This window comes from Microcaecilia unicolor, chromosome 11, assembly GCF_901765095.1.
Source record: "Microcaecilia unicolor chromosome 11, aMicUni1.1, whole genome shotgun sequence".
NCBI classification, from domain to species: Eukaryota; Metazoa; Chordata; class Amphibia; order Gymnophiona; family Siphonopidae; genus Microcaecilia; species Microcaecilia unicolor.
Window position 1 is genome coordinate 33367667 of NC_044041.1, and position 27591 is coordinate 33395257.

Below are 27591 nucleotides of genomic sequence, written 5' to 3' on the forward strand. Positions count from 1 at the left end.
CTCACGCGAAGGGTGGGAAATCAGTCCGCGCATGCTCGCTGCACGCGAGGCAGAAGACTCTGGCAAAACGTTTTTTATATTTTGCTTGCAAAATGCCGATTCCTGGGCTGACCCCTCGACGTCGACCCACATGTGAGAACAATCAGCCTGTTGTCCTCGGAGCATACCTGCTTACAGGTAGGTATCTTCGTTGAATAGTACCACAGACATAAAATATGAACATGATCTGTTATTTTTCTATAGTTTTGGCTATAAATGTTTGGCCTCTGACATTGTGATGTAGAGCCATGTTCTACTTACTTGCAATTCTTACTAAGCTTAAATGATTTTTGTTTTTAATGTGTTAAGGCAAGTTAGAAAATCTACACTGAATCCCAATGCAAAGGAATTCAATCCACGAACATTTGCTCAGGTAATGGTGTTTTTTAAAAAGTTTTTATTTTGACATTTTCTGAGCTGCCAAAGACTGAATAACATTTGAGAACATAGACTCAGCATGTGCTATGCAAAACTTGAATTGTTTTCCTGATTCATTTGTAGCCAAAGCCTTCTACAACTCCAACCTCACCTCGTCCACAAGCCCAGCCAAGCCCATCTATGGTAGCTCATCAACAGCCTACTCCAGTGTATACTCAACCGGTTTGTTTTGCACCAAATATGATGTACCCAGTCCCTGTAAGTCCAGGAGTACAGGTAAGTTATTTAATAAGGCACTTTTAATGTAGCTGATTTTAAAAACATGCAAGATTGAAAGTTAATTGTAGGTACATAGTTATACAAAATAAATATAGTACTGTACATCCTCATGAGATAATTTTTAAACTTAAGAATGGTTCATCAATCTAGCATATAAATGGTGATAGTAAATTACCACTCAGTTAAGCTCATCCTAATTTGCCAATATTTACTGAAAATGCATTTACAAAGTGGTTTGTGTACGCTGCTGCTGTTGAGAGAGCTTGTCATTTCTTCTTTTCAATTAGAGAGTTGCACGGGGACAGAAATCCAACCCGTCCCCATTCGTCCCCGTAGGGAATGTAACCCATTCCCGCCCGTCCCCGTGGGGAATCTTACCCGTCCCCGCCCATCCCTGCAAGAATTTAACCTGTCCTCACCCACAAGAATTTAATGGTACATTAAAAAAAATTCCTGTCGGCTCTCTCAGTCTCTGGGTTTGAGTCGCAGCACTGCAGGCAAGGAAGGAACAGACGTTGGAACACTCTGGTGCACACATGTAACACTTCTCTGATTCACTGGCACTGTGTGCTAAGAGATCACTACATGAACGCGACAGTAGGTCAGGTGACATCTGATGCTCGTGTCTGTATCAGAGCTGAGGTCTGCGCATCAGCCCGGAAGCAGAGAGGATTAATAGTAATAGTAAATGACAGCAGATAAAAACTGTATCAGTCCATCCAGTCTGCCCAATAGTCACAATCATTATCAATTCATGATTAAATCAACAATGAATGTGATATTATATACTTGGTTATGGTCTTTCTGTGGCGTTTCTGGGACATAGACCATAGAAGTCCGCCTGGCCTTATGTCCCAACTGCTGGAGTTGCCCTCAATGCCCACTCCAGCCTATTCATCTTCTCATTTGCGGGACACAGACTGTAAAAGTCTGTCCAGAACTGTCCTAATGTTCCAGCCACTAAAGTTACTGTCTAAACCCTTTTCAGCCCATCCAAAACCAGATTGCCATATATGAGACAGACCATACAGGTCTCCAAGTATCGGCCCTAGTTCATCACAGCCAGAGTCACCATGTAAGTGTCACACAACACATCCACACACATGCAGCCATTTAAGTTTAGGTTTTTTATAACTTCCATTTTCTAAATAGAGATCCTCTGTGTTCATCCCATGCCTTTTTGAATTTTGTCACCATTTGTATCTCTACCATCTCCTTAATGGAGGCTTTCCACATCTGTGCTGTTAAAGCAAGAAGGAGGAGGAGGAGACAGCACTCAAAGAACTTGGTACTCGGTAGGTGAGAGGCTGGCGCAAGTGCAGCATACACTTCCACGGGAACCCCACAGGAACTGCTTCTGTCCCCACGGGAACCCCACAGGAACTGCTTCCGTCCCCACAGGAACCCCACAGGAATTGCTTCCATCTCCATGGGATCCCCGCAGAACTGCTTCCGTCCCCACGGGAATCCCGCGGGTTCCCCCGTTCCCGTGCAAGTCTCTATTTTCAATGTAGTCATTGACCAAAAGGGACAATTGAATTTATTATAGTATTGCAAAGACAAATGGGGGTGATTCTGTAAAGCAGGCACTAAAGTTTTAGTGCTGATTGCACTTGTAAATGATTAGAATAACGATATCTACTATAATAAAACTCACCCTCAACGTTCTGAGGACACTGACGTCAGTGAAGCCAAGCCCTGACTTCCTTCAAAAAGGTTCGAAGGTTCGTGGTGGTGAAGCCACCAAAATCGCTCCGGGCCCCGCCCTCAAGGGCAGAGCAATGGCAGAACAACGAAGGGGTTGGCAGGGAGGGAGGTGTGGGGGGGGGGGTGGGAAATCGCTCCGGGCCCCGCCCTAGAGGGTGGAGCAATGGCAGAACAACGAAGGGGTTGGCAGGGAGGGGGGTGGGGGTGGGAAATCGCTCCGGGCCCCACCCTCGCGTCAAACGTCATAACGTTCGGGGCGGAGCAATGGAAGAATAACGAAGGGGTTGGCCAGGGAGGGAGGGAGGGGTGTTGGCGATGAACACCTTGCTAGCGCCCGTTTCATTTGCTCTGAAACGGGCCTCTTTTACTAGTATACACATAAACACCAAAACTGTGCCTAAGCACTATTCTGTTACCCTGCTCATATCTCTGATAGCGCTTAGTTTGCAGGCGGGCATATACATGGGCAGAACACGGATGGGGCATATCTCGCATATCTCTGGAGCATAGGCGCACAGATTTATGCCAACTCTATAGCTAGCATGCTTGCATCCTAAGTGCATATGCATGTATATACCTAGTAATGCTAGTATTCCGTAAAGGAAAGTAGACATCTATTTTTCTTTATAGAATAAGCAATAGTCAGACACCCCCAAGTGCCTGTGTGAATACAGTTATAGAATTATCTCCTTAATGAGTAGGTGTCATATGTTTCTAGACTATATGAAATATTTTTGCAGTTATCTACTAATCATGAAATGCTTTTCCTTGGTTTTAGCCTTTGTATCCTATTCCTATGACACCGATGCCAGTGAGCCAAGCCAAGACATATAGAGCAGGTAAAGGTGAGATGAGGCCATCTGTGTTTAGTTTTTGAGACTGCATGCTGCATGAATCCACAAGAAAAATATGGCATTTAAGCAAGCCACGCTATTTTGGTAAGAAATGCGAATGCATGCATTTTTGTAAGAGACTGGAAAGGATTTGATTATGTGGCTCTGTCATAATGTGGTAGAGCTTCTTCATGTTTCTTTGTATTTTATTTATACAAACAAAAACGTGAAAAAAATCATAAGAGATTTTTAGGTAAAATTTTATCATTGCTCATTCTCTATTTTGGTACCAAAGGAGGGTGTATCTGGCTCCTTGTTGTCTCTCTTCTGTTTTGGCCCAGGGGAGCAATTTCGAGGCCAGCATCAACTCCCATCCCTCCTCCTGAGACCCAAGAATCATCCGCGAATGTACTTACTGTTCGTGTTCCAGGAAGGAGTTTGCATAATAGGTTGAGCATGTGATAGGAGCCCAAGTGCACCCGTGCAGTTGCCATTTTTACAACTGCTGCTGTAACATTTGTCCGACAGACCTTTTTTATTTCCTACATTCAGACTATTTTTTTTCAAAGACAGTCAACCTTATATGGAGGGGAATGAGATGCATGAGATGAATCTTAATCAACCGATGATTAGTAGGAAAGATGATTTTCATATTAGTATGTAGATATATAGATGAACATACTGTGTGTGTGTGTGTGTGTATATATATATATATTTCTCCGAGGACAAGCAGGCTGCTTGTTCTCACTGATGGGTGACGTCCATGGCAGCCCCTCCAATCGGAATCCTTACTAGCAAAGTCCTTTGCTAGTCCTCGCGCACCCGCGCGCACCGCGCATGCGCGGCCGTCTTCCCGCCCGAAAACGGCTCGAGCCGGCCAGTCTTCTTTCGTCCGCACTCGGTACGGCTGTGTTTTTGTCGTGTCGAGCCCCGGAGAGTCGACCTCGCGCGTCCGTTTTCTAAATCGACGTGTTTTTCTTCGGAAAAGTTTCATTTTCGTTCGGAAAGTGCTCCGGAAACCCCCTTGGGTTTCGTTTGTCCCTTCCCGTATTTCCAGTTTTGCCCCGGTAAGTTTTCTTTCGTTGTCGGGGTAGGCCTCTTTCGGCCTCGGTCGAGATTTTTTCTCCCTTAAAGTTTTGGTGCTCCAAATTCGTCATTTCGGATTTTGACTTCGCCGGCGTGATTTTTCCGCCCATGACATCGAAGCCTTCCAGCGGCTTCAAGAAGTGCACCCAGTGCGCCCGGGTAATCTCGCTCACTGATAGGCACTCTTCGTGTCTTCAGTGTCTGGGGGCCGAGCACCGTCCCCAGAACTGTAGTCTGTGTTCCCTCTTACAAAGGCGGACTCAAGTAGCGAGATTAGCCCAGTGGAACGTTTTGTTCTCGGGCTCTTCGTCGGCATCGGCACCGGGGTCATCGTGTGCATCGACATCATCAGCGTCCAGACCTTCTTCCTTGGCTGCCAGTGCATCGAGTGCATCGAGGCATCGGCCCTCTGCATCGGCGCCGAGACATCGGATAGCTGCATCGACGTCGGTGGTACCGGGACCTCGTCTCCTGATGTCGTCGGACGGTGGTGCATCGAGTGGAGTGCAGGTGAGGGCTGTCCATTCCCCTGCTGGTGGCGGTGAGCCCTCGGGTGGGTCTCCTCCTACCCTGAGGGCTCCTGCGGTACAGCCCCCCCGAGATCGACCCCCTTCGGTCTCGGCCCCGAGGAAGCGACGGCTGGATTCTACGTCCTCCTCGTCGGTGCCGGGGAGCTCCGGTGACATGCTTCGGAAGAAGTCGAAGAAGCATCGACACCGGTCCCCTCCCCGCGTCGGCACCGAGAGCTCTGGGTCGCCGAGGGAGTCGGCACCCAGCAGGCATCGGCACCGAGAGGACCGCTCACCCTCTGTTCAGGAGGTGTCGATGCGCTCCACTCTGGACAGCCCGGAACAGCCTCCACGCCCGGAACAGGTTCTGACGTCGACGCCTGCATCGACCTCCATGCCTTTCTCTGCAGCCGCTCTGAACGAGAGCCTCCGGGCCGTTCTCCCAGAGATTCTGGGAGAGCTGTTGCGCCCTACCCCTCCGGTACCGGCGGTGCTTGCGCCTCCGGTACCGTTGAGCGTGGCGCCGGCTGGCCCATCGCCCGGGGTGAGGTCCCCGACGTCGGTACCGCGTGCGGTGCCGACTGCGGCCACCTCCCAGGAGGGCTCTCCGACTACGTCGGCGGAGGGAGCTTCGCCGATGCGGGCGAGGGAGTCTACCTCTCGACGCCCCCATCGTGGACGTGGCTCCACGGAGTCGAGCCGGGCACGGTTGCAGACGCAGGTCCATGAGCTTGTGTCTGACACCGAGGGTGAGGCCTCGTGGGAAGAAGAAGAAGATCCCAGATATTTCTCTGACGAGGAGTCTGAGGGTCTTCCTTCTGATCCCACTCCCTCTCCTGAAAGGCAGCTTTCTCCTCCCGAGAGTCTGTCTTTTGCTTCCTTTGTCCGGGAGATGTCTACGGCCATCCCCTTCCCGGTGGTTGTGGAGGACGAGCCCAGGGCTGAAATGTTTGAGCTCCTGGACTATCCTTCTCCACCTAAGGAAGCGTCCACTGTTCCCTTGCACCATGTCCTAAAAAAGACATTGCTTGCGAACTGGACAAAACCATTAACTAATCCCCACATCCCCAAAAAGATCGAGTCCCAGTACCGGATCCATGGGGACCCAGAGCTGATGCGCACCCAGTTGCCTCACGACTCTGGAGTTGTGGATCTGGCCCTAAAGAAGGCTAAGAGTTCTAGAGAGCATGCTTCGGCGCCCCCGGGCAAAGACTCTAGAACCTTAGACTCCTTTGGGAGGAAGGCCTACCATTCCTCTATGCTCGTGGCCAAAATTCAGTCTTACCAGCTCTACACGAGCATACACATGCGGAATAATGTGCGGCAGTTGGCGGGCTTGGTTGATGCTCTTCCCCCTGAGCAAGCCAAGCCTTTTCAGGAGGTGGTCAGGCAGCTGAAGGCGTGCAGAAAATTCCTGGCCAGAGGAGTTTATGACACTTTTGATGTTGCGTCCAGGGCCGCTGCTCAAGGTGTGGTGATGCGCAGGCTCTCATGGCTGCGTGCCGCCGACCTGGAGAATAGACTCCAGCAGCGGATTGCGGACTCGCCTTGCCGTGCGGACAATATTTTTGGAGAAAAAGTCGAGCAGGTGGTAGAGTCTCTCCACCAGCGGGACACTGCATTCGACAAGTTCTCCCGCCGGCAGCCTTCAGCTTCTACCTCTACAGGTAGACGATTTTTCGGGGGAAGGAAGACTGTTCCCTATACTTCTGGTAAGCGTAGGTACAATCCTCCTTCCCGACAGCCTGCGGCCCAGGCTAAGCCCCAGCGCGCTCGCTCTCGTCAGCAGCGTGCGCCTCAGCAAGGCCCCGCGGCTCCCCAGCAAAAGCAAGGGGCGAGCTTTTGACTGGCTCCAGCAGAGCATAGCCGACATCCAAGTGTCAGTGCCGGGCGACCTGCCAGTCGGAGGGAGGTTGAAAGTTTTTCACCAAAGGTGGCCTCTCATAACCTCCGATCAGTGGGTTCTGCAAATAGTCCGGCAAGGATACACCCTCAATTTGGCCTCCAAACCTCCAAATTGTCCACCGGGAGCTCAGTCTTACAGCTTCCAGCACAAGCAGGTACTTGCAGAGGAACTCTCCGCCCTTCTCAGCGCCAATGCGGTCGAGCCCGTGCCATCCGGGCAAGAAGGGCTGGGATTCTATTCCAGGTACTTCCTTGTGGAAAAGAAAACAGGGGGGATGCGTCCCATCCTAGACCTAAGGGCCCTGAACAAATATCTGGTCAAAGAAAAGTTCAGGATGCTTTCCCTGGGCACCCTACTTCCCATGATTCAGGAAAACGATTGGCTATGCTCTCTGGACTTGAAGGATGCCTACACACACATCCCGATACTGCCAGCTCACAGACAGTATCTGCGATTTCAGCTGGGCACACGTCACTTCCAGTACTGTGTGCTACCCTTTGGGCTCGCCTCTGCGCCCAGGGTGTTCACAAAGTGCCTGGCTGTAGTAGCAGCGGCACTTCGCAGGCTGGGGGTGCACGTGTTCCCATATCTCGACGATTGGCTGGTGAAGAACACGTCCGAGGCAGGAGCCCTGCAGTCCATGCAGATGACTATTCGCCTCCTGGAGCTACTGGGGTTTGTGATAAATTACCCAAAGTCCCATCTTCTCCCATCACAGAGACTCGAATTCATAGGAGCTCTGCTGGATTCTCGGACGGCTCGCGCCTATCTCCCAGAGGCGAGAGCCAACAACTTGTTGTCCCTCGTCTCGCGGGTGCGAGCGTCCCAGCAGATCACAGCTCGGCAGATGTTGAGATTGCTGGGCCACATGGCCTCCACAGTTCATGTGACTCCCATGGCCCGCCTTCACATGAGATCTGCTCAATGGACCCTAGCTTCCCAGTGGTTTCAGGCTGCTGGGGATCTAGAAGACGTAATCCACCTGTCCACGAGTTTTCTCGAATCCCTGGATTGGTGGACGATTTGGTCCAATTTGACTCTGGGACGTCCTTTCCAAATTCCTCAGCCACAAAAAGTGCTGACCACGGATGCGTCTCTCCTGGGATGGGGAGCTCATGTCGATGGGCTTCACACCCAAGGAAGCTGGTCCCTCCAGGAACGCGGTCTACAGATCAATCTCCTGGAGTTGCGAGCGATCTGGAACGCTCTGAAGGCTTTCAGAGATCGGCTGTCCCACCAAATTATCCAAATTCAGACAGACAACCAGGTTGCCATGTACTATGTCAACAAGCAGGGGGGCACCGGATCTCGCCCCCTGTGTCAGGAAGCCGTCAGCATGTGGCTCTGGGCTCGCTGTCTCGGCATGGTGCTCCAAGCCACATATCTGGCAGGCGTAAACAACAGTCTGGCCGACAGACTGAGCAGGATTATGCAACCTCACGAGTGGTCGCTCAACTCCAGAGTGGTGCGCCAGATCTTCCAAGCGTGGGGCACCCCCTTGGTGGATCTCTTCGCATCTCGAGCGAACCACAAAGTCCCTCAGTTCTGTTCCAGGCTTCAGGCCCCCGGCAGACTGGCATCGGATGCCTTCCTCCTGGATTGGGGGGAGGGCCTGCTGTATGCTTATCCTCCCATTCCTCTGGTGGGGAAGACTTTGTTGAAACTCAAGCAAGACCGAGGCACCATGATTCTGATTGCTCCTTTTTGGCCGCGTCAGATCTGGTTCCCTCTTCTTCTGGAGTTATCCTCCGAAGAACCGTGGAGATTGGAGTGTTTTCCGACCCTCATCACGCAGGACGAAGGGGCTCTTCTGCATCCCAGCCTCCGGTCCCTGGCTCTCACGGCCTGGATGTTGAGAGCGTAGACTTTGCCTCTTTGGGTCTGTCAGAGGGTGTCTCCCGCGTCTTGCTTGCTTCCAGGAAAGATTCCACTAAGAGGAGTTACTTCTTTCTGTGGAGGAGGTTTGCCGTCTGGTGTGACAGCAAGGCCCTAGCTCCTCGCTCTTGTCCTACACAGACCCTGCTTGAATACCTTCTGCACTTGTCTGAGTCTGGTCTCAAGACCAACTCTGTAAGAGTTCACCTTAGCGCAATCAGTGCATACCATTACCATGTGGAAGGTAAGCCGATCTCAGGACAGCCTTTAGTTGTTCGCTTCATGAGAGGTTTGCTTTTGTCAAAGCCCCCTGTCAAGCCTCCTACAGTGTCATGGGATCTCAATGTCGTTCTCACCCAGCTGATGAAACCTCCTTTTGAGCCACTGAATTCCTGCCATCTGAAGTACTTGACCTGGAAGGTCATTTTCTTGGTGGCAGTTACTTCAGCTCGTAGAGTCAGTGAGCTTCAGGCCCTGGTAGCCCAGGCCCCTTACACCAAATTTCATCATAACAGAGTAGTCCTCCGCACTCACCCTAAGTTCTTGCCAAAGGTCGTGTCGGAGTTCCATCTGAACCAGTCAATTGTCTTGCCAACATTCTTTCCCCGTCGTCATTCCTGCCCTGCTGAACGTCAGCTGCACACATTGGACTGCAAGAGAGCATTGGCCTTCTATCTGGAGCGGACACAGCCCCACAGACAGTCCGCCCAATTGTTTGTTTCTTTTGATCCCAATAGGAGGGGAGTGGCTGTAGGGAAACGCACCATATCCAATTGGCTAGCAGATTGCATTTCCTTCACTTACGCCCAGGCGGGGCTGGCTCTTGAGGGTCATGTCACAGCTCATAATGTTAGAGCCATGGCTGCGTCGGTAGCCCACTTGAAGTCAGCCTCCATTGAAGAAATTTGCAAAGCTGCGACGTGGTCATCTGTCCACACATTCACATCTCATTACTGCCTGCAGCAGGATACCCGACGCGACAGTCGGTTCGGGCAGTCAGTTCTTCAGAACCTGTTTGGGCTTTAGGATCCAACTCCACCCCCCGAGGGCCCTGTTTGTTCTGTTCCAGGCTGCACTCTCAGTTAGTTGGTAAATTTTTTAGGTCAATCTCAGTTATGTCCTCGCCGTTGCGAGGCCCAATTGACCATGGTTGTTGTTTTGAGTGAGCCTGGGGGCTAGGGATACCCCATCAGTGAGAACAAGCAGCCTGCTTGTCCTCGGAGAAAGCGAATGCTACATACCTGTAGAAGGTATTCTCCGAGGACAGCAGGCTGATTGTTCTCACAAACCCGCCCGCCTCCCCTTTGGAGTTGTGTCTTCCCTTGTATTGTCTTGCTACATACTGGACTGGCCGGCTCGAGCCGGTTTCGGGCGGGAAGACGGCCGCGCATGCGCGATGCGCGCGGGTGCGCGAGGACTAGCAAAGGACTTTGCTAGTAAGGATTCCGATTGGAGGGGCTGTCGTGGACGTCACCCATCAGTGAGAACAATCAGCCTGCTGTCCTCGGAGAATACCTTCTACAGGTATGTAGCATTCGCTATATATAGGACAGAATGGGTCTCAGTTTAGTTTTAAAATCTGTGTGTATGTATTCTTGTATATCTGCTTTTAAAATAAGGATATTGAAGTTAGGGGTTTTCAGTTGATAGTAAAGGCCAGAAAGAATTCAGGTAGGCTTGTAAATTTTTTATTTTAGTGTATGTAGAAAGGCTGATTTGATTTGCACTCTGATTGCAAGATTCTTATTTTCTAGTACCAAATATGCCCCAACGACAAGATCAGCATCACCAGAATGCCATGATTCATCCGGCCTCTGCAGCAGGTCCGCCTATTGTAGCTACACCACCTGCCTATTCAACGCAGTATGTTACTTATAGCCCTCAGCAGTTTCCTAATCAACCCCTTATGCAGCATGTGCAGCATTATCAATCCCAGGTGAGGTCATTATTGGTTATACACTGATTTATATCCTATAACCCCTGGTTCACTTATAGAAAGATATAATACATCTTAAGATTCTGAATATATTGATGTCCTTTTTTTTTTTTTTTTAATTTTAGTTTTAAGATTTTAACATTTAAATCAAGCAATACACTTGTTTGTAAAGCAATACATTTCAACATATTTGAGGAAAAGAAAAAAAAAAAACAGGAAAAGTACTGAAATTTCTTGCTCAAGTCCACATTTTTTTGGGGGGGGGGGCAAGATGTTAAGAAATGGAATATATATTATAACAAAAATTATCAATAATAAAGCAACAAATGGTAACAGCCAGCATTGCACAGTGTTTAACTATATTTCAAGGGTTAAGATGTTCTAAGATCCCCTATTTTGGCTTGAGATGAGAAATGCTGTTAATTGAGCCGGGTCAAAAAATACATATTTGTTTGATTGGTATCTCACCACACTTGCATGGGTATCGCAAGTAAAACGTTGCACCCAGTTGAATTACAGCTGGTTTCATTAAAAAGAGTGATTTCCAACGCTTTTGCGTATCTCTGGAGATGTCGGGAAAGATTTGAATTTTCTGACCAAGAAATGTTTTATCTTTATTTTTGAAGTACATGGATATTAACCATTGTTTATCTGGTGCCAATGTTACTATCAAAGTTGTAGGAATCACATCTTCAGAGTCTGTTAATTCAAGCAATTCAGTAACATTCAGTGGTTGTTCTTGTACTCCAATTTTTTGTTCACTTCTCTCCTTAACCGGAAGATAATACACTTGGGTAAAAGGAGGAATTAATTCCTCTTTTACTCCTAAAATCTCTATTATGTATTTTTTCAACATTTCCCGAGGAGGTTTAGTAATCTGTCTAGGAAAATTCAACAATCGTAAATTATTACTTCTAACAATGTTCTCAAGAGACTCAGTCTTTCTTCTTAATGAAGTCAAATCTTTAATCATAACCTCCTGTTGGGACTGGATTCTCTTCATATCAAGGTCTTTCTTTTCTTCTGCCTGTTCAAGTTTCCCTATTCTTACATCTATAGTCTTTATTTTTTCCTCTTGTTTTAACATTTCCTGATTTAATGTATTTATCTGTGGTGTAAGAGACTTCCCAAGATCTGCTATCAGAGTCCATAAAGAGTCTAAAGTCACTTCAACTGGCTTGTGCACTTCGAAAGAGAAAAGTGGTGGTGTTACCTCTTTCTGCAGCAAAACATCCGGATTCAAACCAACAGCGTTTCCCGCCAAAATTGCTGTTGTTATCGGTGTTTCCATCAAGGCTTCCTGCACTCCAAAAGACCACTGTTCTGCCTCCTGACTCTGTTCGGTCTCACCGCTTCTGGGGGACCCGTTCAGGATAGTCTCTGATGGGGTGCTATAGCCCAACGGCTGATGGGGTGGATCCCTTGTATCGGGGCCGAGCGTAAGCTCTAGCCCAGGAGATGCTGCCGTGCCTCCATCCGCACTGGCGCGTATCAGCGGGCTGCCTCCCGACGCTTCCAACACTGCCACAGATGGACCCACAGTTGTCTGCAAAAAGGTCCGAATATCTTGCGAGAGAGGATCTGACCGCTGCGGAGCATGGGGGGTGGACCTGCCCCGTCGCTTCGGCATCTCAGTAAGTAGGAAACTGAGAACTGTGGAAATGCTGGCGGTTAGCAAGTACGCTCGGCGGCCATATTGCCCCCCCCCTTCTCCCCATATATTGATGCCCTTTTAACCTTTTTCATAGTTCATGTTTCTCTCCATCTTTTTTTTAGTTGTACTAAGGTTATGCATGCTTCTTTGATATGCATAAGGGCCAGTAAGAGTATTGTGACATATAAAGAGTGGACATGCATGGACTGAGATTTCAGTCTCCTTTGCCTATTGACAAGAATGTAGAAAACAGTGATGTGAAAATTTCATTATAACATTTCTGCATGACCCTGTTTATCAGCTTCCCTTTAATTTGTTTTATAAAACTGCATTTTAGATATTTAGATTCACTATTTTTGATATGGACTTCTCATAATAAAACAGTGTGTATGTGTGTGTGTGTACACACACACACACACATACACACACACACATTATAGAATTAGGCAATAAATGCCAAATGAAATGAGATTCACACTTGCATTTATCTTCAAATTCATTTATTAGGTTTCCTGTTGTTACCTTTCTGCCTAATTCTGCAACAAGTAATAAGCTAAAAAGAGAACCAGTATTCTTATACAAATATAAAATCTATTAGAGAGGGAACAGCTACAGAAATATAACTGCCAAGCATAATACATTTTCATCTTAATCTCTACAGACCAGTCCTGACACATGGGTTTATTCCCTCCTACCAGAAGATGAAGAACCACTGACTTGATGACATTGCACTATAAATATCCTGTGTAGTCCCTAACCAGTTAGTATTTCTCATTCTCCATCAGTTGGTTGGCAAGCATCCTGTGCAGTCTCGATTGGTCTGGTAGGCCTTAGCTAGGGAACCTCTAATTTTAGAATTAGCAAGGGTCTCCTGGATTTAAAACACAAAGAAACAAAACAGACGGAGCTGAGGTCTGCAGGGCCACCCCATGTTCATCTGGGGGTGATAAATCCTGGTTGTCTAGGTCCCTCCACACCCCCACTCCCAATTCGAGGTACTTTCTTTTGGGGGATCTTAGGGTCTTTAAAAAAAGATTCTGTTCAGGCAGGATTCTTCTGCTGTAGCAGCCTGGGGTAACGTGGAGTTAGGTGCCAGGGAAGGGGGGTTTCAGGAGCTTTTATGTGACGGTGTGTGAGACAGAGTCGGGAGGCCTGTGTACAGTTGCATCAAATGGCATAACAACCTTGGGAGATCATGGTCAGTTTTATGGTTAGTGCAATATCTGTTGTTCAGATGTATTGGCAAGTAGCCGGTGTCATGTCTGCACTGGGGATTGTGGTCAGCGCAGTTCCTGCAGCCAGCACAGAATTAAGGGCCATGGGGAAGATCTCAAGAAGTTGTTGAAGAGTCTAAGTGAGTCAAAGGTACTGAGGGTGCTGAAGAATGCCACCAGGAGATTGTCTCGCTTCCTAAGCATCGGAGCCATTTTCAAGAGCCCAGGAAGGGTGAATAGTTGTCAGAGGAATAGGTTCCCATCCTGGGGACAGTCTTTTCGGGGTGGCTGCTGAGGAACTCAGGATGCAGGAGCCAGAGGTCCCAGTGGTACCTGGACAACTCGGTGAAGTTTTGGAGGTCCACATTGCGATACCGCAGGTGGGCAGTTTCACTGGAGATGGATCCACATAAGATTGGACCAGTGGATCCTAGAAATTATAAAAGATGGCTACGCCCTGAAGTTTGCTTGACCGCTTTGTGACGCTTTCCTGAAGTCATCATACAGGCCCCCACTTAAAGTTGTCTGCCGTCAAGGCCACGTTGGATAGGTTGCTGTGGCTAAATACAGTAGTGCCGGTTCCTTTAGAAGAATGGAGAACGATTTCTTTTGTAGTGCCCGAGGTCCTTCCAGCCCATTTTGGACCTTAAGCTGAACAGAGCCTTACATGTTCTTAGCTTTTGGAAGGAGACCTTAAGATCAGATATAGTGGTAGTTCATTAGGGGGAGTTTCTTATGTTGCTGGATCTAATGGAAGGCTATCCCATTTATTACTGTTTGGGCAGATCACTAGCGGTTTCTTCAGTTCATGGTTTTGGAACACAATTTCCAGTTTCAGGCTCTTCCGTTTGGCTTAGCAGTGGTACCAAGGACATTCTCTAAGGTGATGGTTGTGATGATAGTGGCTGTGCGAAGAATTCAGTTGTTGGTTCATCCATACTGGGATGACTAGTTAATCAGGGCAAAGTTGTTGAAGGAGAGCAAGGATGCTACCAAGCAGGTGGTTCAGCTTCTGTAGGAATTAGGCTGGGTAGTCAATGTGGCAAAGGGCAAGCTAGTTTTATCCCTAGTGCATGGTTTGATACCCTACAAGGGAAGTTTTCTGACTGAGGAACGCATAAGTAAGTTGCAGGATCAACTCAGACAGTTGCTTTGGAAAGTAAAGCTACGTTCCTGGGATTATCTGCAGGTGCTAGGACCGATGGAAGCTATCTTGTAACTGGTTACTTGGGCCAAGGCCCACATGTACCCGCTATAGAATGCATTAGTCCGTTTCATTGTTAGAATATCTCAAATGTTACATTTTCATTTACCCTTCGAAATAATTTGTGATTACTTTTCAATATATCTGTGATTCGTTTTTAGATGTCTTTGTTTTTAACCATGTTTTTTGTGTTATTAATATATTTGAGTTGTATGGTTTTATTTCTATATTTGGTTTTATTTGTATTTATATATGCATAAGTTTGTATATATTTTGATCTGTTATTTTGTTTGATTTTAGACCCCTGAAGAAACACGGACCGTGTAGGGTCCTAATAAACTTTTTGATGCTCTTACTCTTTTGTGGTGTGGATCTGGTCTATTTTGGTTTTCTTCCGCTCTTTTTGTTTTCTATGTGTTTTTGTGGGAGACTTGGGCCTCCTTTTTGGAGGTAGGATTCACTCAGATTCTTCATGGGTGGGGAACACTGGTAAAGGATCTCATGGCGATGGCTGAAAATGCAAAGGTTCTGGTATTTCAATCAAATGGGCCATCACTCAGCAGGAATAGATGCATTAGTTCAGTGATGGCCTGCTCTGGGCTCTGTGTGTATTTCTGCTGTGGCATCTCCTAGGCAAAGTTATCCAGAGGATAAAGGATTATTCTCCGAGGACAAGCAGGCTGAAGATTATCACGCATGGGTCGTCCTCCGCGAGGGCCCAGGAGCCCAGAAATTAGAAAAAAAAACAAGAACTTTCTAGAACGTGGCGTCGTGCGGGACAGGGTACACCGCGCATACACAAGCAGGTTCCTGTCCGCAACACGAGCATGTCACTACTACTACTATTTAACATTTCTAAAGCGCTACTAGGGTTACGCAGCGCTGTACAATTTAACATAGAAGGACAGTCCCTGCTCAAAGAGCTTACAATCTAAAGGACAAGTGTACAGTCAGTCAAGTAGGGGCAGTCAAATTGGGCAGTCTAGATTTCCTGAAAGGTATAAAGGTTAGGTGCCGAAGGCCACATTGAAGAGGCGGGCTTTGAGCAAGGATTTGAAGACGGGTAGGGAGGGGGCCTGGCGTAAGGGCTCAGGAAGTTTATTCCAAGAATAGGGTCACCTCAGCTTTTTTCAATCCGCGTCTTGAGGAGACACGTCTTGTTGCTGCTCTTCGAGATATTGGCTCAGGAGACCCTGGTTCCCATTTTTTGGGCGCTTTAAAGCCTTCTTTTTCTACTTCTCGCTAATATTAAAAAAAAAAAAAAAAAAGAAAGTAGTTTCCTTTGTTTTTTCTTAGGTTTTTGTCCGTCTCTATAAGTTTTCTTTCTTTTTCGACGCGACCATCATTAGGCTGCTTGGTCGGGCTCTTATCCTCTTTTTGTGCCCCCTTTTTTTCTGGCACCATCAAGTCCTTTGATTTCGCGACTGCCGTTTTCCCCTCCATGTCATCGAGGACACCCAGCGGCTTCAAGCATTGTACTAGGTGCAACCGGACCATCTCTAGTACCGACCTCCACGCGTGGTGTCTCCAGTGTCTTGGGCCTGACCATCTTCCAGCTGCTTGTAAGCTCTGTAAATTGATGAATAAGCGGACCCAAGTGGTTCGAGAGGCTCAGCGTGAGAGGCTTTTTTCAGATCGGCGTCGAGAGAGGCATCGACATTGGGAGTCCAGGTAATGGCTTCCGAAAGACCACATCAAGCTGGGAGCAGCAAGGCATCAAGTGGGTCTCCACCTATCTCAAGGCCTCCTGCTATGTAGCCCCCCCCCCCCCCCCCCGAGGAGGCGTGAGGGTTCCATGTCCTCCTCATCAGTACCGAGGAGTGAAGGCGAAGAAGCACCGTCATTGATCTCCTTCCAGACACGGTACCGAGAGCTCCGGGGAGCCGAGGGAGTCGGCACCCAAGAAGTGTCAGCGCCGGGAGGTTCGCTCACCCTCCATTCAGGAGGTGCCGATGCATCGGTCATCTGGCAGCCTGCTACCGGCTCCCGAGCCTCTTCAGACTCTGCAACCGACTCCTGCACCAGCCTCCCAGCCTTTACTGATGGCAGCTCTCGACGAGCGTATCAGGGCCTTTTTCCGGAGCTTCTGGAAGGGTTGCTTTGCCAGTCAGCCTCTGTGTTGGGGGTGCCTGCGCCTTCCGCACCGACTGCTGAGACAGCATCTGGGCCATCGCCTATGAGGAGGTCCTCGTCCTCAGTACCACTTGTGGTGCCGGCATCGGCTACCACCCGGGTCGACTCCCCCTCGACATAGGTGGAGGAAGCTTCGCCGGAGTCCAGGCAGGGGTCCACTTCTCAACACCCCCCACGAGGTTGGGCTGCTCTTAGGGAGCTTCTGTCCGATACTGAAGATGAGCACTCGTGGGAAGAAGATGAAGACCCCAGGTACTTTTCGGATGGGGAGTCCTGCGGGCTTCCCTCTGATCCTACTCCACCGATTGAAGTAAGGATGTCTCCACCTGAGAGTCTTACGTTCTCATCCTGTTACAGGAAATGTTATAGTTCCAAAATGGTATTTAGGAATAGAATATGTATTAACAGAGGGAATTACTCAGAGCATGTGGTCGCAAAGAATTACAAAATGAAACGTTCTTATATTCCAATTGTAATTCCAGTTCTAATTTGATTCTCTGTTCTTATACATACTTATTCTATTCCAATTAAAGGTAAATTGTTAAGAATAATAATCATGTAAGAATAGAGGGGAATTTTATATACCAAATTCAAATTAATTACATTAACCTGCACTGTACGTTTTGGAACATGTGCTCAAAGCATGGCACTAAGTTTAAAAAGCGACCATGTGCTATCAGTGTAACTTTAAAAGGTAACATGTGCTTAGAGCATTTGGAGCTTGCACATGTGAGAACATGTGCTTTTCCCAATATAAAGGCCAGATAGTTAACTTTAAAAGAAAATGTTTATTTCTAGTACAGTCAAGGTAATAAGTTTACAATAGAGAGGCAGTTTAGAGAGGATCTTTTACCAATGGAAGTATGCTACAAAATAACAGGTTTGATTGTAAATTAAGCTGGATAACTCAAATTAATGGAGGTTGCTATGGAGAGTGATGCAGGAGATCCTTGCTGGAACAGGAAGTTTCTTTGTAGATTTGCAGTCTGATGAGCTTGAAGCAGTTTCTTTTAGGTGGATGTGATGTCCAGCTTGAGAAGTCAGGATTCTAGCTTGCTTTTAGATTTAAACACTTCAGGGCAGCAGCGACTAGAACAGGAGCACGAGCATCAGGAACAGCCAGGAAGAACTCTTTCTAAAGAAGGAGCTCCTGCATTTAAAGTGTCTGAACTGGGCATTTATCGTCAGGTGGTTGCCCTTGGTCCAATTAGAAAGCTCCTGTGTAGCTGAATTCTGGGCATCTGGCTTTGAGATGGAGCATGGCAACAGGTCACATGCTCAATGACATCACAAGACTTCCTGCCTGGATATCTGCTAGTCCATTGTCTGAGAGTGATTGAGCTTAGATGGGCTTAGTCTTTGTCTGAAAATAGGTGGAGGTGTAGTCTTTTGTTACTGCAGTCTCTGAGATAGCTGTCTTTTGAAAGGAACATCTGCTGGTCTGTTGTCTGAGCGTGATTGAGCTTCTTTTGTCTGATAGATGGGCTTCCGAGTCTGAGTAATAGGTGGAGTTTCACTGTCTTTTGTTACTGTAGTCTCTGTGATTGATTCTTTGGATAGGTGTTGATGGGCTTAGGTACCACCCAGCTAGTAGTTTTCCAGAAGAAAAGGGGGGGGAGTAGAGTCTTTGAAGCTGTATATTTTATATGATTTAGATCTGATCCAGCAAAATTAATAACTCTCACAATTAAACGTATATCATGCTACAATCCTTTGTATGGGAAATGTCTAAGGACATTCCTTTCCCTATGGAGGTTGTGGATGAGCCCAGGGCTGAGATGCTCAAGGTCCTGGATTATCCGTCTCCACCTGCAGAGGTTGCAACGGCCCCCCTGCACAATACACTCATGGAAGTGCTGACGCGGAATTGGTCTTGCCCGCTCTCTAATCCAGTGGTTCCCAAGAAGTCCGAGTCCCAGTACAGAGTCCATGGAGAGCCTGTAATGGTGAAGGCCCAACTTCCTCACGATTCCATGGTGGTGGACTCTGCTCTCAGAAGGGCCAAGAGTACTAGAGACTATGCCTCGGTGCCCCCAGGCAGAGAGCCTAGGACCTTGGATTCTTTTGGGAGGAGAACGTATCAGGCCGCAAATGCTTGCCGCCAAGATCCAAACATACCTGCTCTACACGAGCATTCTCCGAGGACAAGCAGGCTGCTTGTTCTCACGACTGGGTGACATCCACGGCAGCCTCCTCCAACCGGAACAGTTTCACAGCAAACTCAAAAAAAGTCTCGCAGGAGGTCCCGCACACGGGGCACGCCCACCACGCATGCGCGGCCGTCTTCCCGCCCGTGCATGACCGCTCCCGCTCAGTTCTTCGTTTTCCGCGGTGGAGACAGACTGCGTTGTGTCCCTCTCCTCTCAGCCCTCGGAAACCGTTTCTCGATTTGTTTGCTTTTCCTTTGTTTAGTGGCGCCGTCCGCGCTTTCTTTTTCTTCTTTTCTAAAAGTTAAAAAAAAAAAAACTTGTTTAACTGTAGTTTTTAGTTTTCAGCCGCCTTAAGTTTCCTTTTGGCGCCGTCGTGGCCCTTTTGGCCACGTGCCCGCGTTCTTCCCTTTTTGTGTCCCTTTTCGTCGCCACCATTGATGACTTTGATCTCGCCGCCGTGACACCCACACTTGGTGCCTTCAGTGCCTCGGGCCTGAGCATAATCCCAAAGTGTGCAAATTGTGTCTTAGCTTAAAAAAGCGGACACAGGTGGTGAGACAAGCTCAGCGGGATCATCTTTTTGAAGCTTGGCCCGGCTCTTCAGCATCGACGTCGACAGCGGCACCGGACATGGCATCGACCTTGGGAGAATAGGTACCACAGGCCCGACGACCACCCCTCGTTGGGAGCAGTGAGCAGTCGAGTGGGCCTCCACCTGCCTCTACAGTTCCTGCTGTGCAGGCCCATCGGGACTGACCCTTTTCGGACCCGACCCCGAGGAGGCATGTGAATTCCATGTCCTCGGTACCATGGAGCGCCGATGACGTGCATCGAAAGAAACAAGCTAACTACTACTACTATTTAGCATTTCTATAGCGCTACAAGGCATAAGCAGCGCTGCACAAACATAGAAGAAAGACACAGTCCCTGCTCAAAGAGCTTACAATCTAATAGACAAAAAATAAATAAAGTAAGCAAATCAAATCAATTAATGTGAACGGGAAGGAAGAGAGGAGGGTAGGTGGAGGCAAGTGGTTACGAGTCAAAAGCAATGTTAAAGAGGTGGGCTTTCAGTCTAGATTTAAAGGTGGCCAAGGATGGGGCAAGACGTAGGGGCTCAGGAAGTTTATTCCAGGCGTAGGTTGCAGCGAGACAGAAGGCGCGAAGTCTGGAGTTGGCAGTAGTGGAGAAGGGAACAGATAAGAAGGATTTATCCATGGAGTGGAGTGCACGGGAAGGGGTGTAGAGAAGGACGAGTGTGGAGAGATACTGGGGAGCAGCAGAGTGAGTACATTTATAGGTTAGTAGAAGAAGTTTGAACAGGATGCGAAAACGGATAGGGAGCCAGTGAAGGGTCTTGAGGAGAGGGGTAGTATGAATAAAGCGACCCTGGCGGAAGATGAGACGGGCAGCTAAGAAGCATCGTCATCGGTCGCCCCCTTCTCATGGTACCGGGAGCTCCTGGGCGTTGAGGGATTCGGCACCCGAGAAGCGTCGATGCCGGGATGACCGCTCCTACTCAATCCAGGAGGTGTTGATGCGTTGGTTGTCGGGCAGTCCGGTACCGCCTCCTGGCCCTGAGCAGATTCTATCTCCGACTCCTGCACTGGTCCCTCAGCCTTTCCCAACGGAGGCTTTTGACGAGCGCTTCCGTGCCATTCTTCCAGGTATCCTGGAAGGGCTGCTACGCCAGCCTCTCCCGGTGTCGGGGGGTGCTTGTGCCCTCGGCACCGTTGATGGAAGCACCGGCTGGCCGGTACCGCTTGTGGCAACTCAGCCCGCCGATGCGGGTGTCCACCTCTCAACGTCATCATCGAGGACTGGGGTCCTCTGAGTTGAGACGGGCCCGGTTTCGGACTGAAGTCATGGAATTCATGTCCGACACCGAGGAGGAGGCCTCGTGGGGGGTGGAGGAGGACCCTTGGTATTTCTCTTCCGAGGAGTCCTGTGGTCTTCCCTCTGATCCCACTTCTTCACCGGAAAGGAAGCTTTCCCCACCAGAGAGCCTTTCCTTTGCCTTCTTTGTTGGGGATAGTCTGTGAGCATTCCCTTCCCCATGGTTACGTGGATGAGCTGAAGACTGAGATGCTCGAGGTCCTCGACTATCCATCACCACTTAGAGAGTCTTCCACAGTACCGTTGCACAATGTCCTAAAGGAGACACTGCTTCGAAACTGGCTGAAGCCCTTATCTAACCCCACCATCCCGAAGAAAGCCGAGTCCCAGTATAGGATCCACAGCGACCCGGAGTTGATGAGGACTCAGTTGCCACACGACTCTGCGGTGGTGGATTCTGCTCTCAAGAGGGCCAAGAGTTCGAGGGATACCGCCTCGGCTCCCCCGGGGTGCGAGTCTCACACTCTGGACTCTTTTGGGAGGAAGGCCTATCATTCCTCCATGCTCGTGACCAAGATCCAGTCTTACCAGCTCTACACGAGCATCCACATGCGGAACGATGTGCGGCAACTGGCGGACCTGGTTGACAAGCTTCCTCCGGAGTGGTCAGGCAGCTGAAGGCGTGTTGAAAATTCCTGTCCAGGGGTATTTATGACACTTGTGATGTTGCATCCAGATCCGCTGCCCAAGGTATAGTGATGCGCAGACTCTCATGGCTGCGCGTCTCTGACCTGGACAATCGGACCCAGCAGTGGCTGGCGGATGTTCCTTGCCGGGGGAATAATATCTTAGGTGAGAAAGTCGCGCAGTTGGTCGAACAGCTTCACCAGCGGGAAACCGCCCTCGACAACCTCTCCCACCGGATGCCTTCAGCATCTACCTCAACAGGTAGACGGTTTTTCAGGGGAAAGAAGACTGCTTCTTACGCTTACTCTAAGCGTAGGTACAATCCTCCTTCCCAGGCTCAGCCCCAGCGCACTCGTTCGCGTCAACAGCGTGCGACCAAGCAGGCCCCTGCAGCTCCCCAGCAAAAGCAAGGGACGGGCTTTTGACTGGATCCAGGAGAGCATAGCCGCCATAAAAGTGCCTGTGCCGGACGGTCTGCTGGTCGGGGGAGGTTAAAATTTTTTCACCAAAGGTGGCCTCTCATAACCTCCGACCAGTGGGTTCTCCAAATAGTGCGGTGTGGGTACACCCTCAATTTGATCTCTGTTCCACCAAATTGTCCACCAGGAGCTCAGTCTTTCAGCTCCCACCGCAGGCAGGTACTTGCAGAGGAACTCTCCGCCCTTCTCAGCGCTAATTTGGTCGATCCTGTGCCACCCGGGCAAGAAGGGCTGGGATTCCATTCCAGGTACTTCTTTGTGGAAAGGAAACAGGGGGGATGCGTCCCATCCTAGACCTGAGGGGCCTGAACAAATATCTGGTCTGAGAAAAGTTCAGGATGCTTTCCCTGGGCACCCTTCTTCCCCTGATTCAGAAAAACGACTGCCTATGCTCCCTGGATTTGAAGGATGCTTATACTCACATCCTGATACTGCCAGCTCACAGACAGTATCTGTGATTCCGTCTGGGAACACAGCAGTTCCATTATCGTGTGCTGCCCTTTGGGCTCGCCTCTGCGCCACGGGTGTTCACAAAGTGCCTGGTGGTGGTTGCGGCGTCGCTGTGCAAGCTGGGGGTGCATGTGTTCCCTTATCGCGACAATTGGCTGCTGAAGAGCACCTTGGAGGCAGGAGCTCTTCAGGCCATGCAGGTGACTATTCAACTTCTGGAGCTACTGGGGTTTGTGATTAATTACCCAAAGTCCCATCTCCGCCCAGTCCAGTCACTCGAATTCATTGGAGCTCTGCTGAATTCACAGACAGCTCATGCCTATCTCCCCAAAGCGAGAGTGCAGAATCTTCTGTCCTTCGCCTCTCGGGCAAGAGCGTCCAGCAGATCACAGCTCGGCAGATGTTGAGACTCCTGGGCCATGTGGCCTCCATGTGACCCCCCTCTCTCGTCTTCATATGAGATCAGCTCAATGGACCCTAGCTTCCCAGTGGCATCAGGCGACAGGGAATCTAGAGGATGCAATCCGACTACCCACCAGTTTCCGCGATTCACTTCACTGGTAAACAATTCAGTCTAATTTGATGTTGGGATGTCCTTTCCAAATTCCTCAGCCGCAAAAAGTGCTGACGACGGATGCATCTCTCCTGAGGTGGGGAGCCCATGCCGATGGGCTTCACACTCAAGGACTGTGGGTCCTTCCAGGAATCAGGCCTGCAGATCAACCTCCTGGAGTTGAGAGCGGTCTGGAATGCGCTCAAGGCTTTCAGAGGTCGGCTGTCCTTTCAAGTTATCCAAATTCGGACAGACAATCAGGTTGCGATGTATTACATCAACAAGCAGGGGGGGCACCGGATCTCGCCCCTTGTGTCAGGAAGCCGTTGGGATGTGGCACTGGGCTCGCCGGCACAGCATGCTCCTCCAGGCCACATACCTGGCAGGCGTAAACAACAGTCTAGCCGACAGGTTGAGCAGGATAATGCAACCGCACGAGTGGGCGCTGAATTCAAGTGTGGTACGCTAGATCTTCCGGGAGTGGGATCTTTTCGCCACGCAGACCAACCACAAGCTTCCTCAATTCTGTTCCAGGCTACAGGCCCACGACAGGCTAGCGTCGGATGCCTTCCTCCTGCATTGGGGGACCGGCCTTCTGTATGCGTATCCTCCCATAACTTTGGTGGGGAAGACTTTGCTGAAACTCAAGCAAGACCGTGGCACCATGATTCTGATCGCGCCTTTTTGGCCCCGTCAGATCTTCTGGAGTTGTCTTCTGAACAACCGTGGAGATTGGAGTGTTTTCCCCATCACTCAGAACGAGGGGGCGCTTCTGCATCCCAACCTTTAGTCTCTGGCCCTCACGGCCTGGATGTTGAGGGCGTAGATTTCGCCTCCTTGGATCTCTCTGAGGGTGTCTCCCAAGTCTTGCTTGCTTCCAGGAAAGATTCCACTAAGAAGAGTTACTTTTTCAAGTGGAGGAGGTTTGCCGTCTGGTGTGACAGCAAGGCCTTAGATCCTCGTTCTTGTCCTACACAGACCCTGCTTGAATACCTTCTACACTTATCGGAGTCTGGTCTCAAAACCAACTCAGTAAGGAACCATCTTAATGCAATTAGCGCTTACCATTTCTGTGTAGAGGGTCAGCCTATCTCTGGACAGCCTTTGGTCGTTCGGTTCATGAGAGGTTTGCTTTTGTCAAAGCCCCCTGTTGAGCCTCCTACAGTGTCATGGGATCTCAACGTCGTCCTCACCCAGCTGATGAAACCTCCTTTTGAGCCACTGGATTCTTGCTATCTGAAGTACTTGACCTGGAAGGTCATTTTCATGGTGGCAGTTACTTCAGTTCGTAGAGTCAGTGAGCTCCAAGCCCTGGTAGTGCATGCACCTTATATCAAGTTCCATCATAACAGAGTAGTCCTCCGCACTCACCCTAAGTTCTTGCCGAAGGTGGTGTCGGAGTTCCATCTGAGCCAGTCAGTTGTCTTGCCAACATTTTTTCCTTGTCCACATACCTGCCCTGGTGAAGACAAGTTGCACACCTTGGACTGTAAGAGAGCATTGGCCTTTTACGTGGAGCGGACAAAGCCCTATCGACAGACCGCCCAGTTATTTGTTTCTTTCGATCCCAACAGGAGGGGAGTTGCCATCGGTAAACGCACCATCTCCAATTGGGTAGCAGATTGCATTTCCTTCACTTATGCCCAAGCTGGGCTGACTTTGGACAGGCATGTCACGACTCATAATGTTAGAGCCATGGCTGCGTCAGTGGCTCATTTAAAGTCAGCCTCCATTGAGGAGATTTGCAAGGCTGCAACGTGGTCATCAGTCCACACATTCACATCTCACTACTGCCTTCAGCAGGATACCCGATGCGACAGTCGGTTTGGGCAGTCGATGCTGCAGAATCTGTTCGGGGTTTAGAATCCAACTCTACCCTCCTAGGCCCATTTCTGTTCTGTTCCAGGCTGCACTCTCACTTAGTTGTGTTTCTTTTTAGGTCAATCTATATTATGTCCTTGCCATTGCGGTGCCCAATTGACCGATGTTCTTTGTTTTGAGTGAGCCTGGGGGCTAGGAATACCCCATGCGTGATAATCTTCAGCCTGCTTGTCCTCGGAGAAAATGGATGTACACACCTTTAGCAGGTATTCGCCGAGGACAGCAGGCTGAACATTATCACAACCCACCCTCCTCCCCTTTTGGAGTTGTTCCTTTTCTATTTTTTTTTTTTTTTTTACTCCTTATTAACTGAGGTGACATGCTCGCGGGCAGGAACCTGCTTGTGAATGTGCAGTGTACCCTGTCCCGCGCGACACCGCGTTCTAGAAAGTTCTTGTTTTTTTCTAATTTCCGGTCTCCTGGGCTGTCGCGGAGGACGACCCATGAGTGATAATGTTCAGCCTGCTGTCCTCGGAGAATACCTGCTACAGGTATGTATCTCCATTTTACATTTTGGTGGTTCTGATGGGGCCTGATTGGTCAAGAAGGCTTTGGTAGGAGGATCTCACGAGGCTAAAAGTGGGATATCTTTGGTAGGGGGCTCTCATGAGGCTAAAAATAGGATATCTACTAGGGCTTCTGAGGATGGCAAGTCTGCTGATTCAGGACCCAGTCCTGATGCAGGACACTTCTCCATTCTGTTTTATGGCATGGCTCTTGAAAGGGCAATATTCAGAAAGAAAGGTTATTCCAGAGACATTATAGACACTGCATTGTGTTCTAGGAAGTCATCAGTCTCCTTAGTATATTTCAGGGTTTGGAAGAGTTTTGAGGCACGGTGTAGTATTAGGTTGAGCCCTTGCAGTCAGTGTAGTCTTTGTACTTGGTTTGGAGACGAGATTGGCCTGGGCTTTCCTGAGGATTCAAATAGCAGTTATATCTTGATTTAGGGACCTGAGTTTAGAGTCAGTCTCTGGCAACTCACCCTGATGTAGTGCATTTTTGGAGAACGATCAAGCACCTGCGTCATCTAGTGGCCATTGGTTTCTCCATAGAATTGACTTTGGTCCTCAAGATATTTTATTAGAGGATATTTAGTATTGAAGACAGTGCTTGTAGTAGCCATCTGCTCTGCTTGGAGGATTTCAGGTGTTTTTTGCAGGGAGCCCTTTCTGTTTATTATCCCAGGAGAATGTGATGCTTAGACCATTCCTGTCCTTCCTCTTAAGATGGTGTCCTCATTCACATTACGCAGTCCGTTTCACTTCTGGTGTTTAGGGAAGAGGAAGGTGGTCAGGACGTGGGATGGCTGTATTGAGAGATTATCTGAAAAGGACAGAAGACTTTTGTAGTTCAGATCATCTGCATGTATTGGTAGGGGTCACTAAAAAGGGAGAGGCAACATCTAAGGTGACAGAAGCCTGCTGGATTAAAGAAGCCATAGTCAGCATATATTATTAATAAAGGTTAATACACGCTAAGCTTTATGATCAAATTGTATTTCGTTTATACTAGTGTTGGGCAAACTATGGCTCTTGACCCAGGTGTCCATGTTAATGAGAACACACTGTACCAGAAATCAGGCTTATTCTTGGGCTCATCATGGCCTTGTCAGCTGTAAAAAACATTTTGTAGGGTGGCCACATGGTCATCATATTCATTTATTTATCATTACAAATTGGATGTATAGGCCTGTCAGGATGCAGCCTTTGGAGCTAATGTTTCGGTCGCTGGCTTATCTGGATCCTTCCCTTGTGGCTTTGGAAATTCTCATATGTCTGGACTTGTCTGGAGGAAAGAAGAGGAAGGAGAAATTCAATCTTGCTAATATTCTTTCCTTGAGTCCCTTCCACACTAGTCCAAAACCTGCCTGTAGCATGCAGTCTAGGAGTAAGAAGGTGGATCTTGAGAGATTAGGCTGGCACTGTGTGCGTGTTTGTGATAAACTGCTAAGATGTGTAGAATCGACTGTAGGACGTAAAGTTGTTGGTTGTTTTTTATTCCCTGGTTCTTTGGGGTTAATTTTATCACCTCTTGCTTTTATCAAAATACTAGTAACGAAGGCCCGTTTCCAAACGCAATGAAACGGGCGCTAGCAAGGGTCCCCTCCGTTCCTTCGTGTCTCCCTCCCTCCCGAGTTGCAGACGGCCCTCCCACGGAGTTGTAGACTCCCCCCTCCCTCCGATTAGAACCCCCTCCGTTCGCGTTACTGGCTGCCCTCCTCCCCCCGGCGCGACTCTGAAGAGCACCTTTACCTCCGGAGAAGCTGGCCTGAAGCCTCAGCTTGCGTGTGGTGACGGAGGTGAACTTCTATTCAGGGCTGCAGGCGTTCCTTGTTTAAGGAGCATCTGTTGACGTGTCTGTGCATGCGTCTGATATCAGACGCACGCACAGAGACGACAGATACTCCTTCATGAAGGCACGCCCCGCAGGCGAGAAGAGAAGTTCGGTGTTAGGAGAGGTAGGCGAAAGGTTCGGGGGGGGGGGGGGGTTTGGAGGGAAGGGTGGTGTGCAGACGGTCGCGGAGGGGGTGTGTTGGAATAAGAGGGAGGGGGGAGTGAGTAAATGGTTGTTAGGGGCGTGACGGGCGTCAAAGTGGGAGCAATGGAGGGAGTGACGTGTGTGGGTGGGGGCGGGTGTGTTGCTGGCTGTCTGTGTCGTGCCGTCGAGGTCATCACGTTTGATGCGAGGGCGGGGAACACAGACATGGTGAGTTTCATGGCTTCACCACCATGAACTAACGAACCCTTGAGGGAGTGTGCAGTTGGCTTCAGGAGCTTTTGTCCTCAGAACGTTGAGGTA

The 27591-nt window shown here is 49.1% G+C and overlaps 1 protein-coding gene across 7 annotated transcripts in view; it reads left to right on the forward strand.

The window, feature by feature from the left end:
- Positions 1-27591, forward strand: part of ATXN2 (ataxin 2) — a 401010-nt gene that overhangs the window by 265355 nt on the left and 108064 nt on the right. For 4 of the 7 annotated variants that reach the window (XM_030217315.1, XM_030217310.1, XM_030217313.1 and 1 more), the window contains 4 exons: positions 349-412; positions 541-693; positions 3182-3248; positions 10367-10548. In XM_030217315.1, the coding sequence (XP_030073175.1) occupies positions 349-412; positions 541-693; positions 3182-3248; positions 10367-10548 (466 nt within the window). The remainder of the gene's footprint in view (positions 1-348; positions 413-540; positions 694-3181; positions 3249-10366; positions 10549-27591) is intronic. The other 3 variants (XM_030217311.1, XM_030217314.1, XM_030217312.1) reach the window with 2 other exon arrangements.